The sequence below is a fragment of the Coregonus clupeaformis genome, unplaced genomic scaffold (genome assembly GCF_020615455.1).
Source record: "Coregonus clupeaformis isolate EN_2021a unplaced genomic scaffold, ASM2061545v1 scaf1562, whole genome shotgun sequence".
In the NCBI taxonomy this organism is placed as follows: Eukaryota; Metazoa; Chordata; class Actinopteri; order Salmoniformes; family Salmonidae; genus Coregonus; species Coregonus clupeaformis.
Genome location: NW_025535016.1, coordinates 49,718 through 65,000, shown reverse-complemented (window position 1 = coordinate 65,000; position 15,283 = coordinate 49,718). Strand labels below are relative to the sequence as shown.

Here is a 15,283-nt window from a genome sequence, read left to right as displayed (position 1 = left end):
GGTTCTCAGTTCATCGCACAGACAGAAATAAATCTCTCTCCGGGAAGCAGAAGGGCGGAGGTGTGTTTCATGATTAACGACTCATGGTGTAATTGTAGTAACATAGAGGAACTCGAGTCCTTCTGTTCACCCGACCTAGAATATCTCACAATCAAATGCCGACCGTATTATCTCCCAAGATAATTGTCTTTGGTTATAGTCACGGCCGTGTATATCCGCCCTCAAGCCGATACCACGACGGCCCTCAAAGAACTTCACTGGACTTTATGCAAACTGGAAACCACATATCCTGAGGCTGCATTTATTGTAGCTGGGGATGTTAACAAGGCAAATTTGAGGACTAGGCTGCCGAAGTTCTATCAACATATCGACTGTTGTACTCGGGCTAAAATACTTGACCATCGCTATTCGAACTTCCGTGATGCTTATAAGGCCCTCCTCCGCCCTCCTTTCGGCAAATCTGACCACGACTCCATTTTGCTCCTCCCTTCCTATAGGCAGAAACTCAAGCAGGAATTACCTGTGCTAAGGACTATTCAACACTGGTCTGACCAATCGGAATCCACGCTTCAAAATTGTATTGATCACGTGGACTGGGATATGTTCCGGGTAGCTTGCGAAAATAATTTAGACAAATACACTGAAACGGTGACTGAGTTTATCAGGAAGTGTATAGGAGATGTTGTGCCCACTGACTATTAAAACCTACCCTAACCAGAAACCGTGGGTTAGATGGCAGCATTCGCACAAAACTGAAAGCGCGAACCACCACATTTAACCATGGCAAGGTGACTGGGAATATGGCAGAATACAAACAGTGTAGTTATTCCCTCCGCAAGGCAATCAAACAGGCAAAACATCAGTATAGGGACAAAGTGGAGTCGCAATTCAACGGCTCAGACACGAGACGTATGTGGCAGGGTCTACAGACAATCACGGACTACAAAAGGAAAACCAGTCAGGTCGCCGACACTGACGTCTTGCTTCCGGACAAGCTAAACACCTTCTTCGCCTGCTTTGAGGATAACACAGTGCCACCGACGCGGCCCGCTACCAAGGACTGTGGCCTCTCCTTCTCCGTGGCCGACGTGATTAAGACATTTAAGCATGTTAACCCTCGCAAGGCTGCACGGCATCCCTAGCCGCATCCTCAGAGAATGCACAGACCAGCTGGCTGGAGTGTTTACGGACATATTCAATCTCTCCCTATCCCAGTCTGCTGTCCTCACTTGCTTCAAGATGTCCACCATTGTTCATGTACCCAAGAAAGCAAAGGTAACTGAACTTAATGACTATCACGAAGTAGCACTCACCTCTGTCATCATGAAGTGCTTTGAGAGGCTAGTCAAGGATCATCTCACCTCTACCTTACCTGTCACCCTAGACCCACTTCAATTTGCTTACCGCCCCAATAGATCCACAGACGACGCAATCGCCATCACACTGCACACTGCCCTATCCCATCTGGACAAGAGGAATACCTATGTAAGAATGCTATTCATTGACTATAGCTCAGCATTCAACACCATAGTACCCTCCAAGCTCATCATTAAGATCGAGGCCCTGGGTCTGAACCCCGCCCTGTGCAACTGGGTCCTGGACTTCCTGACGGGTCGCCCCCAGGTGGTGAAGGTAGGAAACAACATCTCCACTTCGCTGATCCTCAACACTGGGGCCCCACAAGGGTGCGTGCTCAGCCCACTCCTGTACTCCCTGTTCACCCAGGACTGCGTGGCCAAGCACGCCTCCAACTCAATCATCAAGTTTGCAGATGACACAACAGTAGTAGGCTTGATTACCAACAATGACGAGACAGCCTACAGGGAGGTGAGGTCTCTGGGAGTGTGGTGCCAGGAAAATAACCTCTCACTCAATGTCAACAAAACAAAGGAGATGATCGTGGACTTCAGGAAACAGCAGAGGGTGCACCCCCCTATCCACACCAACGGGACCACAGTGGAGAAGGTGGAAAGCTTCAAGTTCCTTGGCGTACACATCACCGACAAACTGAAATGATCCACCCACACAGACAGTGTGGTGAAGAAGGCACAACAGCGCCTCTTCAACCTCAGGAGGCTGAAGAAATTTGGCTTGGCACCTAAAACCCTCAACAACTTTTACAGATGCACAATTGAGAGCATCCTGTCGCGCTGTATCACCGCCTGGTATGGCAACTGCACCGCCCGCAACCGCAAGGCTCTCCAGAGGGTGGTGCGGTCTGCCCAACGCATTACGGGGGGCAAACTACCCACCCTCCAGGACACCTACAGCACCCGATGTCACAGGAAGGCCAAAAAGATCATCAAGGACATCAACCACCCGAGCCACGGCCTGTTCACCCCGCTATCATCCAGAAGGCGAGGTCTGTACAGGTGCATCAAAGCTGGGACAGAGACTGAAAAACCGCTTCTTTCTCAAGGCCATCAGACTGTTAAATAGCCATCACTAGCACATTAGAGGCTGCTGCTGCCTATTGAAATCACTGGCCACTTTAAGAAATGGAACACTAGTCACTTTAATAATGTTTACATATCTTGCACTACTCATCTCATATGTATTTACTGTATTCTATAATATTCTACTGTATCTTAGTCCATGCTGCTCTGTCATTGCTCGTCCATATATGTATATATTCTTAATTCCATTCCTTACTTAGATTTGTGTGTATTGGGTATATGTTGTGAAATTGTTAGATATTACTTGCTAGATATTACTGCACTGTCGGAGCTGGAAGCACAAGCATTTCGCTACACCCGCAATAACATCTGCTAAACACGTGAATGTGACCAATAACATGTGATTTGATTTAGTCACAACAGATTGTACAGAATGATGCACTTACAGACTCACACTTTATTTTCATTTCAACCATTTGATGTCTGATGTACTAAGTGCTTAGCTAAAGACTGATGAAAATAAAACCACAAGGGGCTGATTCACTTGATCCCTTCTTACTGAAGTACAGATTGATGTTAATAAAACCACAAGGGGCTGATTCACTTGATCTCTTCTTACTGCAGCTCTCTGCCCCACCTGTTGCAGAACCACTGACCTATATATTTAACTTGACAGTTGTTTCTGGTGTTATCCCTAAAATCTGGAAAGCGAAAAGTCCTCCCCCTTCATAAAGGAGAAGGTCCTTCTGACTTACACAACTACCGTCCATATTCCAAATTATCTAATTAGCCTCTAAACATGCGCAGGTGCCAAGACCAGAGTAGGCGCGTAAACAATTAACTAACAACAAACTAATTAGCCTTTCCAAAGTTTTAGAATCCCTGAACTTTTGGGGGGCGTCTACCGTAGCGCCCTTTGCTTTGTCACAGGTGACAGTTTTAATCCTCATCACTGCATCAGAAGGTTGGCTGGACCTCTCTAAAGTCCCATAGATCACTTCATTACTCCCTTTTTATTTACAAATCTCTGCTATACAAGCTTCCAACTTACCTAACTTCGCTGTTAATATATAAAAACATGAGATATCAAAACCGTTCACAGGGTTGGTTAACTCTTGAGGTTCCTCGGGTCTCCACCACTGTAATTTTAATGAACCAACCTACCTACACAATACATTAGAATTGGATGTTCTGGTGCCGCTCGGGCAATTGAAAACATTGAATGGGGACCTTCTTACTGAGGAATGTAACTGTTTTCCTGGAATATTTGTGTTGTATTTTAGTTTGTTTTACATTGTAGCTGATTTTGGTTTGATTTTGTCTTCTGAACTGAAGACCCTGGTCTCATATGAACTGTATATGCAGGGTTCTCTTGGGAAAGACCCTGGTCTCATATGAACTGTATATGCAGGGTTCTCTTGGGAAAGACCCTGGTCTCATATGAACTGTATATGCAGGGTTCTCTTGGGAAAGACCCTGGTCTCATATGAACTGTATATGCAGGGTTCTCTTGGGAAAGACCCTGGTCTCATATGAACTGTATATGCAGGGTTCTCTTGGGAAAGAGACCCTGGTCTCCATGCTGACTCCCTGTTTAAATAAAGGAAGAAAAAAAACATTTGTATTTTTTTCATAGATGGCCTGCAAAAAGGAGGGGTGTTATGAGGAGGGAGGGGTGTTGGAGGGGGTGTGTGGTGGGAGAGAGGGGTGTGTGGTGGGGAGGGAGGGAGGGAGGGGTGTGTGGTGGGGTGGGAGGGAGGGAGGGAGGGAGGGGTGTGTGGTGGGGTGGGAGGGAGGGAGGGAGGGAGGGAGGGAGGGAGGGAGGGGTGTGTGGTGGGGTGGGAGGGAGGGAGGGAGGGAGGGAGGGAGGGAGGGAGGGAGGGAGGGAGGGAGGGAGGGAGGGAGGGAGGGAGGGGTGTGTGGTGGGGTGGGAGGGAGGGAGGGAGGGAGGGAGGGGTGGGAGGGAGGGAGGGAGGGAGGGAGGGAGGGAGGGAGGGAGGGCTCTGCAGCAGACAGCTGAGTCACCTGAGTGAGAGGAACGCAGCATTGACTTGTGTTAAACACATTTCACAATAATGTTTTCTGAAGAAAAAAAAGATATACGTCTTAACCATTCACTACGAATCACTTCTATAGTTCAGATGAAATCATGTGATGAACCAATAAAGACAGAAATGCAGAGAACAAGGTGAAGTCAGTTGTATTTAGATTGTTCATTATGGAGACACCTATTGGATAAATGTGAGAGAGAGAAAAAGGGCCTTGTGGGCGGGTTTTGAGTGATCATTGGACTGGAAATTTCAACTAGACCTGGCAACCCTGTCACACAGACCTGTTCTGACCACTCACTACCATACTAAGATATTACAGGGTTGGTTTTCATCATCTGAGTAGCCAGAGTGGAGGAGAACTAACTCAACATCTGATCAGGGTGTCTCTCACCATCTGGGCCATCAGAGTGGAGGAGAACTCTGAGTTCATAGCGTAGGGCAGGGCTGTCTGAGCTCTGGAACCATACGTCGTCTGGAAACGCTTCTTCACCTCTCCCAGGAAGCTGAACGCACGCGACCGCTCAAAGTCCTAACAGACAGACAGACAGACAATTAACAGTCTAATAAGGATCTAATAAGATAACATATGGAATTGTTTTAAGATGGTCAAACCATGCATTACTTAGCTATTTGATTTGGAATTTTAGGACCCCTTTAGGTATACAGTGGGGAAAAAAAGTATTTAGTCAGCCACCAATTGTGCAAGTTCTCCCACTTAAAAAGATGAGAGAGGCCTGTAATTTTCATCATAGGTACACGTCAACTATGACAGACAAAATGAGAAAGAAAATTCCAGAAAATCACATTGTAGGATTTTTAATGAATTTATTTGCAGATTATGGTGGAAAATAAGTATTTGGTCAATAACAAAAGTTTCTCAAAACTTTGTTATATACCCTTTGTTGGCAATGACACAGGTCAAATGTTTTCTGTAAGTCTTCACAAGGTTTTCACACACTGTTGCTGGTATTTTGGCCCATTCCTCCATGCAGATCTCCTCTAGAGCAGTGATGTTTTGGGGCTGTCGCTGGGCAACACAGACTTTCAACTCCCTCCAAAGATTTTCTATGGGGTTGAGATCTGGAGACTGGCTAGGCCACTCCAGGACCTTGAAATGCTTCTTACGAAGCCACTCCTTCGTTGCCCGGGCGGTGTGTTTGGGATCATTGTCATGCTGAAAGACCCAGCCACGTTTCATCTTCAATGCCCTTGCTGATGGAAGGAGGTTTTCACTCAAAATCTCACGATACATGGCCCCATTCATTCTTTCCTTTACACGGATCAGTCGTCCTGGTCCCTTTGCAGAAAAACAGCCCCAAAGCATGATGTTTCCACCCCCATGCTTCACAGTAGGTATGGTGTTCTTTGGATGCAACTCAGCATTCTTTGTCCTCCAAACACGACCAGTTGAGTTTTTACCAAAAAGTTCTATTTTGGTTTCATCTGACCATATGACATTCTCCCAATCCTCTTCTGGATCATCCAAATGCACTCTAGCGAACTTCAGACGGGCCTGGACATGTACTGGCTTAAGCAGAGGGACACGTCTGGCATTGCAGGATTTAAGTCCCTGGCGGCGTAGTGTGTTACTGATGGTAGGCTTTGTTACTTTGGTCCCAGCTCTCTGCAGGTCATTCACTAGGTCCCCCCGTGTGGTTCTGGGATTTTTGCTCACCGTTCTTGTGATCATTTTGACCCCACAGGGTGAGATCTTGCGTGGAGCCCCAGATCGAGGGAGATTATCAGTGGTCTTGTATGTCTTCCATTTCCTAATAATTGCTCCCACAGTTGATTTCATCAAACCAAGCTGCTTACCTATTGCAGATTCAGTCTTCCCAGCCTGGTGCAGGTCTACAATTTTGTTTCTGGTGTCCTTTGCAGCTCTTTGGTCTTGGCCATAGTGGAGTTTGGAGTGTGACTGTTTGAGGTTGTGGACAGGTGTCTTTTATACTGATAACAAGTTAAAACAGGTGCCATTAATACAGGTAGCGAGTGGAGGACAGAGGAGCCTCTTAAAGAAGAAGTTACAGGTCTGTGAGAGCCAGAAATCGTGCTTGTTTGTAGGTGACCAAATACTTATTTTCCACCATAATTTGCAAATAAATTCATAAGAAATCCTACAATGTGATTTTCTGGAAAAAAAATTCTCAATTTGTCTGTCATAGTTGACGTGTACATATGATGAAAATTACAGGCCTCTCTCATCTTTTTAAGTGGGAGAACTTGCACAATTGGTGGCTGACTAAATACTTTTTTTCCCCACTGTATATATATATATATTTTTTTTAAAATAAAACATTGAATTTGGCCTTACTGCTATTAGCCCATAGAAATATATTGAATAACACATTCATACATGGAAAAAAAAGTTATAAAAAAAAGCGAGTTGAGAGAATGCCAAGAGTGTGCAAAGCTGTCATCAAGGCAAAGGGTGGCTACTTTGAAGAATCTCAAATCTAAAATATATTTTGATTTGTTTAACACTTTTTTGGTTACTACATGATTCCATATGTGTTATTTCATAGTTTTGATGTCTTCACTATTATTCTACAATGTAGAAAATAGTAAAAATAAAGAACAAACCCTTGAATGAGTAGGTGTGTCCAAACTTTTGACTGGTACTGTATATATATACAAAAAAATATGGGGGATTGGAAATGATGCAGACAATTACATTGATGGAAGCTACAATCTATCTGCAATATTAAAGCTGATCTACCCCCCCCCCAAAAAAAAAGGACTCAATCCTGACCCTAACCCTCTGTAAAGGACTCAACTCAACCCTATCATGCTAATTATATTTTTGCGGGTGCTCGGACATCGACTCTAGGGGGTTAACACAGTTGTCAAATAAATGCCACCAATATAGAATGGAAAGTTACTCAGATACATTTACCTTTGTACACCAAAGAACACTACATACTCTCTCTCACACACACACATTAAAACTACAGCCTGTATACTCACATCATCGGTGATACAGAGGTATATGATTCTGTCATGGCAGATGTAGTGGAAGAGATAGCTGAAGGATAAGACAGATACTTCACCAACATACATACAGTACAAATAGAACAGGAATGTCCAACTCCAGGCAGATATGTGTGTGTGTGTTAACTCTACATTATTTGTTCATTTATCAACGAATAGCAGACGCTCTTATCCAGAGCGACTTACAGGAGCAATTAGGGTTAAGTGCCTTGCTCAAGGACACATCGACAGGTTTTTTACCTAGTCGGCTCGGGGATTAGAACCAGCGACCTTTCGGTTACTGGCACAATGCTCTTAACCACTAAGCTTCCTGCCGCCCTACCTACCTGCCATGGCTGTAGGTGAGCTTGTTGTTCTCGGATGGTATCTTAGCCAGGATCTGTTCTGTCACCTCCAGGAAATTACCGCCACACCATGCATGCTTTGCCAGGATGGTGCTGCCGCGGGCAACCACTGCAAACAGGATCACCATGGTTGTGGACAGGGTCAGCGGCGGTCAGCTGGTCAGGGATTCACTGAGAGAGATGGAGGGATGGGTGGAGGGAGGAGAAAGGTTATGAGGAGGGAGAGCGATAGAGAGAGATGGTGGGTTAACATATTTTCACCACTAAGCTAGTGGCAAGGTAGGCAACGAATAGTAGCCATGTCAACAACAACACTGTTGAGATCAACAACATTGACATGTAGCTAACATTAACGTTACTAGCTAACGTTAGCTAACTAACTAACCCAATCCAATGCACTAGCTAGCCGTTTGCCTGCCTGGCGAACATCGGGTAACATGAGTAAGAGATTCACCACCGTAGCTAACTTTACCATTATCACTTTCGTTTCGAATAAAACGAAAGTAGCTAGCTAAGTAGGTTGATGGATGGTTAAGATAATTTACAACAATGACGTTAACAGAGACTGTCGTATGCATCCTGGGTACCTAAGGTTCCGATCATCATGGCACATCATCGTTAGCAATAATACGACCATATAAATGGTTTTTGTTAGCAGTAATAAACAATAAAACATAATTATGCATACCTGCGATGCTCGGCAGTCTTCAAAATGATGTGTTTTCAACATTAAAACAACTGTTTCGATAATCCTCGACTGACTTCTGCTTTCCAGACCCTTCTTCAGAAGATTTCTCTGGTTCCATCTGGGAAATGTGGTTCTTTGACTAGGAACTACTGTTTATGATGAATATGCATGCGAAATATTTGAACTACACCTCTTGGTGTTCAACTACTTCCTTGTTGTGTTTAACAAACGTCACATGATTTTCATGTATGTCACATTTACGCGACGAAACAGGAAACGTTGCAGTCGAGAGTGTTTTTTAAAGCATGGCGGGGGTAGATGGAGAAAAGAAACCGGTATTGGAGATGGTAAGTTTTCCTAACGACTTTAGCTAACAGGGCACGGAAATGTGCTTCTGAATATTTGTCTGAAATTGTTCTCATGTGGTGCCATAGTTCGGCAAAGGCAGCCTCATCGTATAATGGCAGGCTGAGCTTTCCACCCCTCGTGTGGAAGAAGAGTACAACAGATGTAAACCTTACAGTGAAATGCTTACTTACAAGACCTAACCAACAATGCAGTTTTAAGAAAGAATACCACACATTTATTTATATATATATATATAAGTAACAAATAATTTAAGAGCAGCAGTAAAAATAACTATAGCGAGGCTATATACAGGGGGTACAGGTACCGAGTCACTGGTCGTGATTTGACTAAAGTAGCGTTATGTCAGACCAGGCACTGTTAACTCAAATACACAATGTGCATAATGATTTTAATGCAGCCTAATCCAAGCTGTGTCGCCAGTTATCTAGGGATTGTTTTGACAACTCAATTTAACCGGCACCGAGGTTGACTGTACAACAACCTGTAATTTAGATAGCAGTCCACTGGGGGCAGTGTTGCATTATATTTCGTTTAATCAAAGGCCATAACATTTACATTTACATCATTTAGCAGACGCTCTTATCCAGAGCGACTTACAAATTGGTGCATTCAACTTATGATAGCAAGTGGGACAACCACTTTTTTTCTTGTTTTTTTTATGGGGGGGTTGGGGAAGGGGGGGGTTGAAGGATGACTTTATACTATTCCAGGTATTCCATAACGTGTGTGTGTGTGTGTGTGTGTTCGGTCCGGACACCGTCCATGCAGGCTAATGAAGGCTGTGTGTCTCCAGGTGCAGGCTGATGGAGCGGATGAGGGCTGTGTGGTTGTGTTGAGGTTGTGTGTCTGTGTCTCCAGGTGCAGGCTGATGGAGCGGATGAGGGCTGTGTGGTTGTATTGAAGTTGTGTTGAGGTTGTGTGTCTGTGTCTCCAGGTGCAGGCTGATGGCGCAGACGAGGGCTGTGTGACGTTTGTTCTACATGAGGAGGATCACACTCTGGGGAACTCTCTACGCTACATGGTCATGAAGAGGTTAGTCCCTGACCTCTAACCTTAACCTCTGACCCCTAACCCCAACCTCTGACCCCTAACCCCAACCTTCTATGCTATATGGAGAGTGTTCCTCTGCTCAGGCAGTTAACAACATCATATGTTATAGCAGTCTGGTACCAGACGGCACAGTCGATGACGTGGCAATCAACCATTGGTTGATGCAGGCAATGTCTGAGCAGGGGAACACGACCAAGGTCATGAAGAGGTTAGTACCTGACCTCTAACCCTAACTTCTAACCCTTACCCTAACCTCTGACTCCTAACCCCAACTCCCTCCGCTACATGGTCAGGTTAGTTCCTGATACAGGGCCATAATCCACCCCTAGCCCCAACTCCCTCCGCTACATGGTCAGGTTAGTTCCTGATACAGGGCCATAATCCACCCCTAGCCCCAACTCCCTCCGCTACATGGTCAGGTTAGTTCCTGATACAGGGCCATAATCCACCCCTAGCCCCTACTCCCTCCGCTACATGGTCAGGTTAGTTCCTGATCATCCTTTGATACAGGGCCATAATCCACCCCTAGCCCCTACTCCCTCCGCTACATGGTCAGGTTAGTTCCTGATCATCCTTTGATACAGGGCCATAATCCACCCCTAGCCCCTACTCCCTCCGCTACATGGTCAGGTTAGTTCCTGATACAGGGCCATAATCCACCCCTAGCCCCAACTCCCTCCGCTACATGGTCAGGTTAGTTCCTGATCATCCTTTGATACAGGGCCATAATCCACCCCTAGCCCCTACTCCACAGGCACTACTGAGATCTGAGAGGATGTGATAGCTGTTGTCAATACGTCTGTAGCTCCACCTTGCCTTTAGGTGGGCTTGGTTGAACTTTCATTATATTGCTGACTCCTATCTAATTACTCACCATTGTGATATGTCTTAATGTACGATGTGTAATCATCAGTATCATTTCTGATGTGTGTTTAGCCTGGATGTGGACTTCTGTGGCTACAGCATCACCCACCCCTCTGAGAGCAAGATCAACTTCCGCATCCAGACACGAGGTACGTAGGACACACCTCTTCTCTTCTCCTCCACTCACTCTACCCTGTGTGTGTGTGTGTGTGTTTGTAATGTTGACAGCAGCTACTCACTGACATTCCTGAATAGAAATCACCAGACTCCAATCAGCATGTTTACTCTCGGTCTACACACTGGAGTAAACAAAGCATGTCATTCTATTGGTTAGTTGTTTTACCTCAGTGGGATGTCCTGTGAAGTGGTCAGTTGTTTTACCTCAGTGGGATGTCCTGTGAAGTGGTCAGTTGTTTTACCTCAGTGGGATGTCCTGTGAAGTGGTCAGTTGTTTTACCTCAGTGGGATGTCCTGTGAAGTGGTCAGTTGTTTTACCTCAGTGGGATGTCCTGTGAAGTGGTCAGTTGTTTTACCTCAGTGGGATGTCCTGTGAAGTGGTCAGTTGTTTTACCTCAGTGGGATGTCCTGTGAAGTGGTCAGTTGTTTTACCTCAGTGGGATGTCCTGTGAAGTGGTCAGTTGTTTTACCTCAGTGGGATGTCCTGTGAAGTGGTCAGTTGTTTTACCTCAGTGGGATGTCCTGTGAAGTGGTCAGTTGTTTTACCTCAGTGGGATGTCCTGTGAAGTGGTCAGTTGTTTTACCTCAGTGGGATGTCCTGTGAAGTGGTCAGTTGTTTTACCTCAGTGGGATGTCCTGTGAAGTGGTCAGTTGTTTTACCTCAGTGGGATGTCCTGTGAAGTGGTCATCCTTCCTTATGGCTCCGTAGCCACTGACTAGCCTCTATGTTAAGAGGTGGTGTGTGTCGGCTGACAAGCCCCGGATAATGTTTTTCTTGCCTAAAACGTTTGTCTGTGTCTGTGTCTGTGTCTGTGTCTGTGTCTGGTCCAGGTGGAGTTCCAGCAGTGGAGCCTTTGAGAAGAGGACTGAATGAGCTCACTGACGTCTGTCAACACGTCCTCAACACCTTCCAGGTACCCTACATACTACACACTATACACTACTTAGTCTGTCAACACGTCCTCAACACCTTCCAGGTACCCTACATACTACACACTATACACTACTTAGTCTGTCAACACGTCCTCAACACCTTCCAGGTACCCTACATACTACACACTATACACTACTTAGTCTGTCAACACGTCCTCAACACCTTCCAGGTACCCTACATACTACACACTATACACTACTTAGTCTGTCAACACGTCCTCAACACCTTCCAGGTACCCTACATACTACACACTATACACTACTTAGTCTGTCAACACGTCCTCAACACCTTCCAGGTACCCTACATACTACACACTATACACTACTTAGTCTGTCAACACGTCCTCAACACCTTCCAGGTACTCTACATACTACGAAAGCAAGATGGAAGCAGGGGATCTTTTTTCTTTCCACAACTGTAAAGTTTTCTCTCTTTTCTGTCTCTCGTTGAAGTTCACCAAAACAATGTTTGTATATTTGACACTAGTGCAGTGGGAACCATGTCTGGAATAACACTAGTGCAGTGGGAACCATGTCTGTAATAACACTAGTGCAGTGGGAACCATGTCTGTAATAACACCAGTGCAGTGGGAACCATGTCTGGAATAACACTAGTGCAGTAGGAACCATGTCTGGAATAACACTAGTGCAGTGGGAACCATGTCTGTAATAACATTAGTGCAGTGGGAACCATGTCTGTAATAACACTAGTGCAGTGGGAACCATGTCTGTAATAACACTAGTGCAGTGGGAGCCATGTCTGTAATAACACTAGTGGGAACCATGTCTGTAATAGCACTAGTGCAGTGGGAACCATGTCTGTAATAACATTAGTGCAGTGGGAACCATGTCTGTAATAACACCAGTGCAGTGGGAACCATGTCTGTAATAACACTAGTGCAGTGGGAACCATGTCTGGAATAACACTAGTGCAGTGGGAACCATGTCTGGAATAACACTAGTGCAGCGGGAACCATGTCTGTAATGACACTAGTGCAGTGGGAACCATGTCTGGAATAACACTAGTGCAGTGGGAACCATGTCTGGAATAACACTAGTGCAGTGGGAACCATGTCTGGAATAACACTAGTGCAGTGGGAACCATGTCTGTAATAACACTAGTGCAGTGGGAACCATGTCTGTAATAACACTAGTGCAGTGGGAACCATGTCTGTAATGACACTAGTGCAGTGGGAACCATGTCTGTAATAACACTAGTGCAGTGGGAACCATGTCTGTAATAACACTAGTGCAGTGGGAACCATGTCTGGAATAACACTAGTGCAGTGGGAACCATGTCTGTAATAACACTAGTGGGAACCATGTCTGTAATAACACTAGTGCAGTGGGAACCATGTCTGTAATAACACTAGTGCAGTGGGAACCATGTCTGTAATAACACTAGTGGGAACCATGTCTGTAATAACACTAGTGCAGTGGGAACCATGTCTGTAATAACACTAGTGCAGTGGGAACCATGTCTGGAATAACACTAGTGCAGTGGGAACCATGTCTGTAATAACACTAGTGCAGTGGGAACCATGTCTGTAATAACACTAGTGCAGTGGGAACTGTTAGATGCTATTTACAGTTGTTTTTTATTAGATCTCTGCTGGTAAACTGATAGATGTACCCCAGTATCTGCTGTGTTATTGGGTTAACGCGTGTGTGTGTGTGTGTGTGTGTGTGTGTGTGTGTGTGTGTGTGTGTGTGTTAGAGGCGGGTGAGTGAGTTCAGATCACAGCAGGAGGACGCCATGGAGTGAGGAGCCAACAGGACATGAAACACACGTCTCTGTCTTTTGATCCTAATGCTGTACATTGTTGATAGTTAAGCCAGAAATATGATTTTTCCCCCCCAATGAACCAATATCATGTTGTATTATTATTGGAAGAGTGTTTGTTGGTCTAAACTTTAGTAAAGTGTTTTATAAGAGAATTGACTTGTTTGTCGTGACTGGTGTGATGAATAATTGCATTAATCTGATGCGTCGCCAAGAGCACCCTATTCCTTATACGGTGGCTTGCCAAAGTATTCACCCCCCTTGGCATTTTTTCTATTTTGTTGCCTTTCAACCTGGAATTTAAATTGATTTTTTTGGGGGTTTGTATCATTTGATTTCCACAACATGTCTACCACTTTGAAGATGCAAAATATTTTTTGGGTGAAACAAACAAGAAATAAGAAAAAAAACAGAACTTGAGCGTGCATAACTATTCACCCCCCCCAAAGTCAATACTTTGTAGAGGCACCTTTTGCAGCAATTACAGCTGCAAGTCTCTTGGGGTATGTCTCTATAAGCTTGGCACATCTAGCCACTGGGATTTTTGCCCATTCTTCAAGGCAAAACTGCTCCAGCTCCTTCAAGTTGGATGGGTTCCGCTGGTGTACAGCAATCTTTAAGTCATACCACAGATTCTAAATTGGATTGAGGTCTGGGCTTTGACTAGGCCATTCCAAGATATTTAAATGTTTCCCCTTAAACCAATCGAGTGTTGCTTTAGCAGTATGCTTAGGGTCATTGTCCTGCTGGAAGGTGAACCTCCGTCCCAGTCTCAAATCTCTGGAAGACTGAAACAGGTTTCCCTCAAGAATTTCCCTGTATTTAGCGCCATCCATCATTCCTTCAATTCTGACCAGTTTCCCAGTCCCTGCCGATGGAAAAACATCCCCACAGCATGATGCTGCCACCACCATGCTTCACTGTGGGGATGGTGTTCTCGGGGTGATGAGAGGTGTTGGGTTTGCGCCAGACATAGCGTTTTCTTGATGGCCAAAAAGCTCAATTTTACTCTCATCTGACCAGAGTACCTTCTTCCATATGTTTGGGGAGTCTCCCACATGCCTTTTGGTGAACACCAAACGTGTTTACTTATTTGTTTCTTTAAGCAATGGCTTTTTTCTGGCCACTCTTCCATAAAGCCCAGCTCTGTGGAGTGTACGGCTTAAAGTGGTCCTATGGACAGAGACTCCAATCTCCGCTGTGGAGCTTTGCAGCTCCTTCAGGGTTATCTTTGGTCTCTTTGTTGCCTCTCTGATTAATGCCCTCCTTGCCTGGTCTGTGAGTTTGGTGGGCGGCCCTCTCTTGGCAGGTTTGTTGTGGTGCCATATTCTTTCCATTTTTTAATAATGGATTTAATGGTGCTCCGTGGGATGTTCAAAGTTTTTGATATTTTTTTATAACCCAACCCTGATCTGTACTTCTCCACAACTTTGTCCCTGATCTGTTTGGAGAGCTCCTTGGTCTTCATGGTGCCGGTTGCTTTATTTAACTAATAATGTGACTTCTGAAGGTAATTGGTTGCACCAGATCTTATTTAGGGGTTTCATAGCAAAGCGGGTTAATACATACTCACCACTTTTCCGTTATTTATTTTTTAGAATTATTTGAAATAAGTTATTTTTTTCATTCCACTTCAC

General features: G+C 44.9%; 2 protein-coding genes across 3 annotated transcripts in view; one reads left to right on the top strand and one right to left on the bottom strand.

Annotated features, from left to right (window-relative positions):
* The window catches only part of sybl1 (synaptobrevin-like 1), an 18,255-nt gene extending 9,639 nt beyond the window's left edge, over positions 1 to 8,616 (bottom strand). The window contains exons 1-4 of one of the 2 annotated variants that reach the window (XM_041874005.2): positions 8,471 to 8,616; positions 7,765 to 7,953; positions 7,415 to 7,442; positions 4,839 to 4,976 (exon numbers count right to left, since the gene is read on the bottom strand). In XM_041874005.2, the coding sequence (XP_041729939.1) occupies positions 4,839 to 4,976; positions 7,415 to 7,442; positions 7,765 to 7,910 (312 nt within the window). In that variant the 5' untranslated portion in view covers positions 7,911 to 7,953; positions 8,471 to 8,616. Of the gene's footprint in view, positions 1 to 4,838; positions 4,977 to 7,414; positions 7,473 to 7,764; positions 7,954 to 8,470 lie in introns of both variants that reach the window. The other variant, XM_041874004.2, reaches the window with a different exon arrangement.
* Positions 8,617 to 8,731: 115 nt separating this feature from the next.
* Positions 8,732 to 13,801, top strand: polr1d (RNA polymerase I and III subunit D). The gene is made up of 5 exons (XM_041874002.1): positions 8,732 to 8,817; positions 9,774 to 9,871; positions 10,826 to 10,902; positions 11,762 to 11,844; positions 13,581 to 13,801. Exons 1-5 carry the CDS (start codon positions 8,776 to 8,778, stop codon positions 13,626 to 13,628), a joined length of 348 nt encoding a protein of 115 aa, XP_041729936.1. The 5' UTR covers positions 8,732 to 8,775; the 3' UTR covers positions 13,629 to 13,801.
* The last annotated feature ends 1,482 nt before the right edge of the window (positions 13,802 to 15,283 follow it).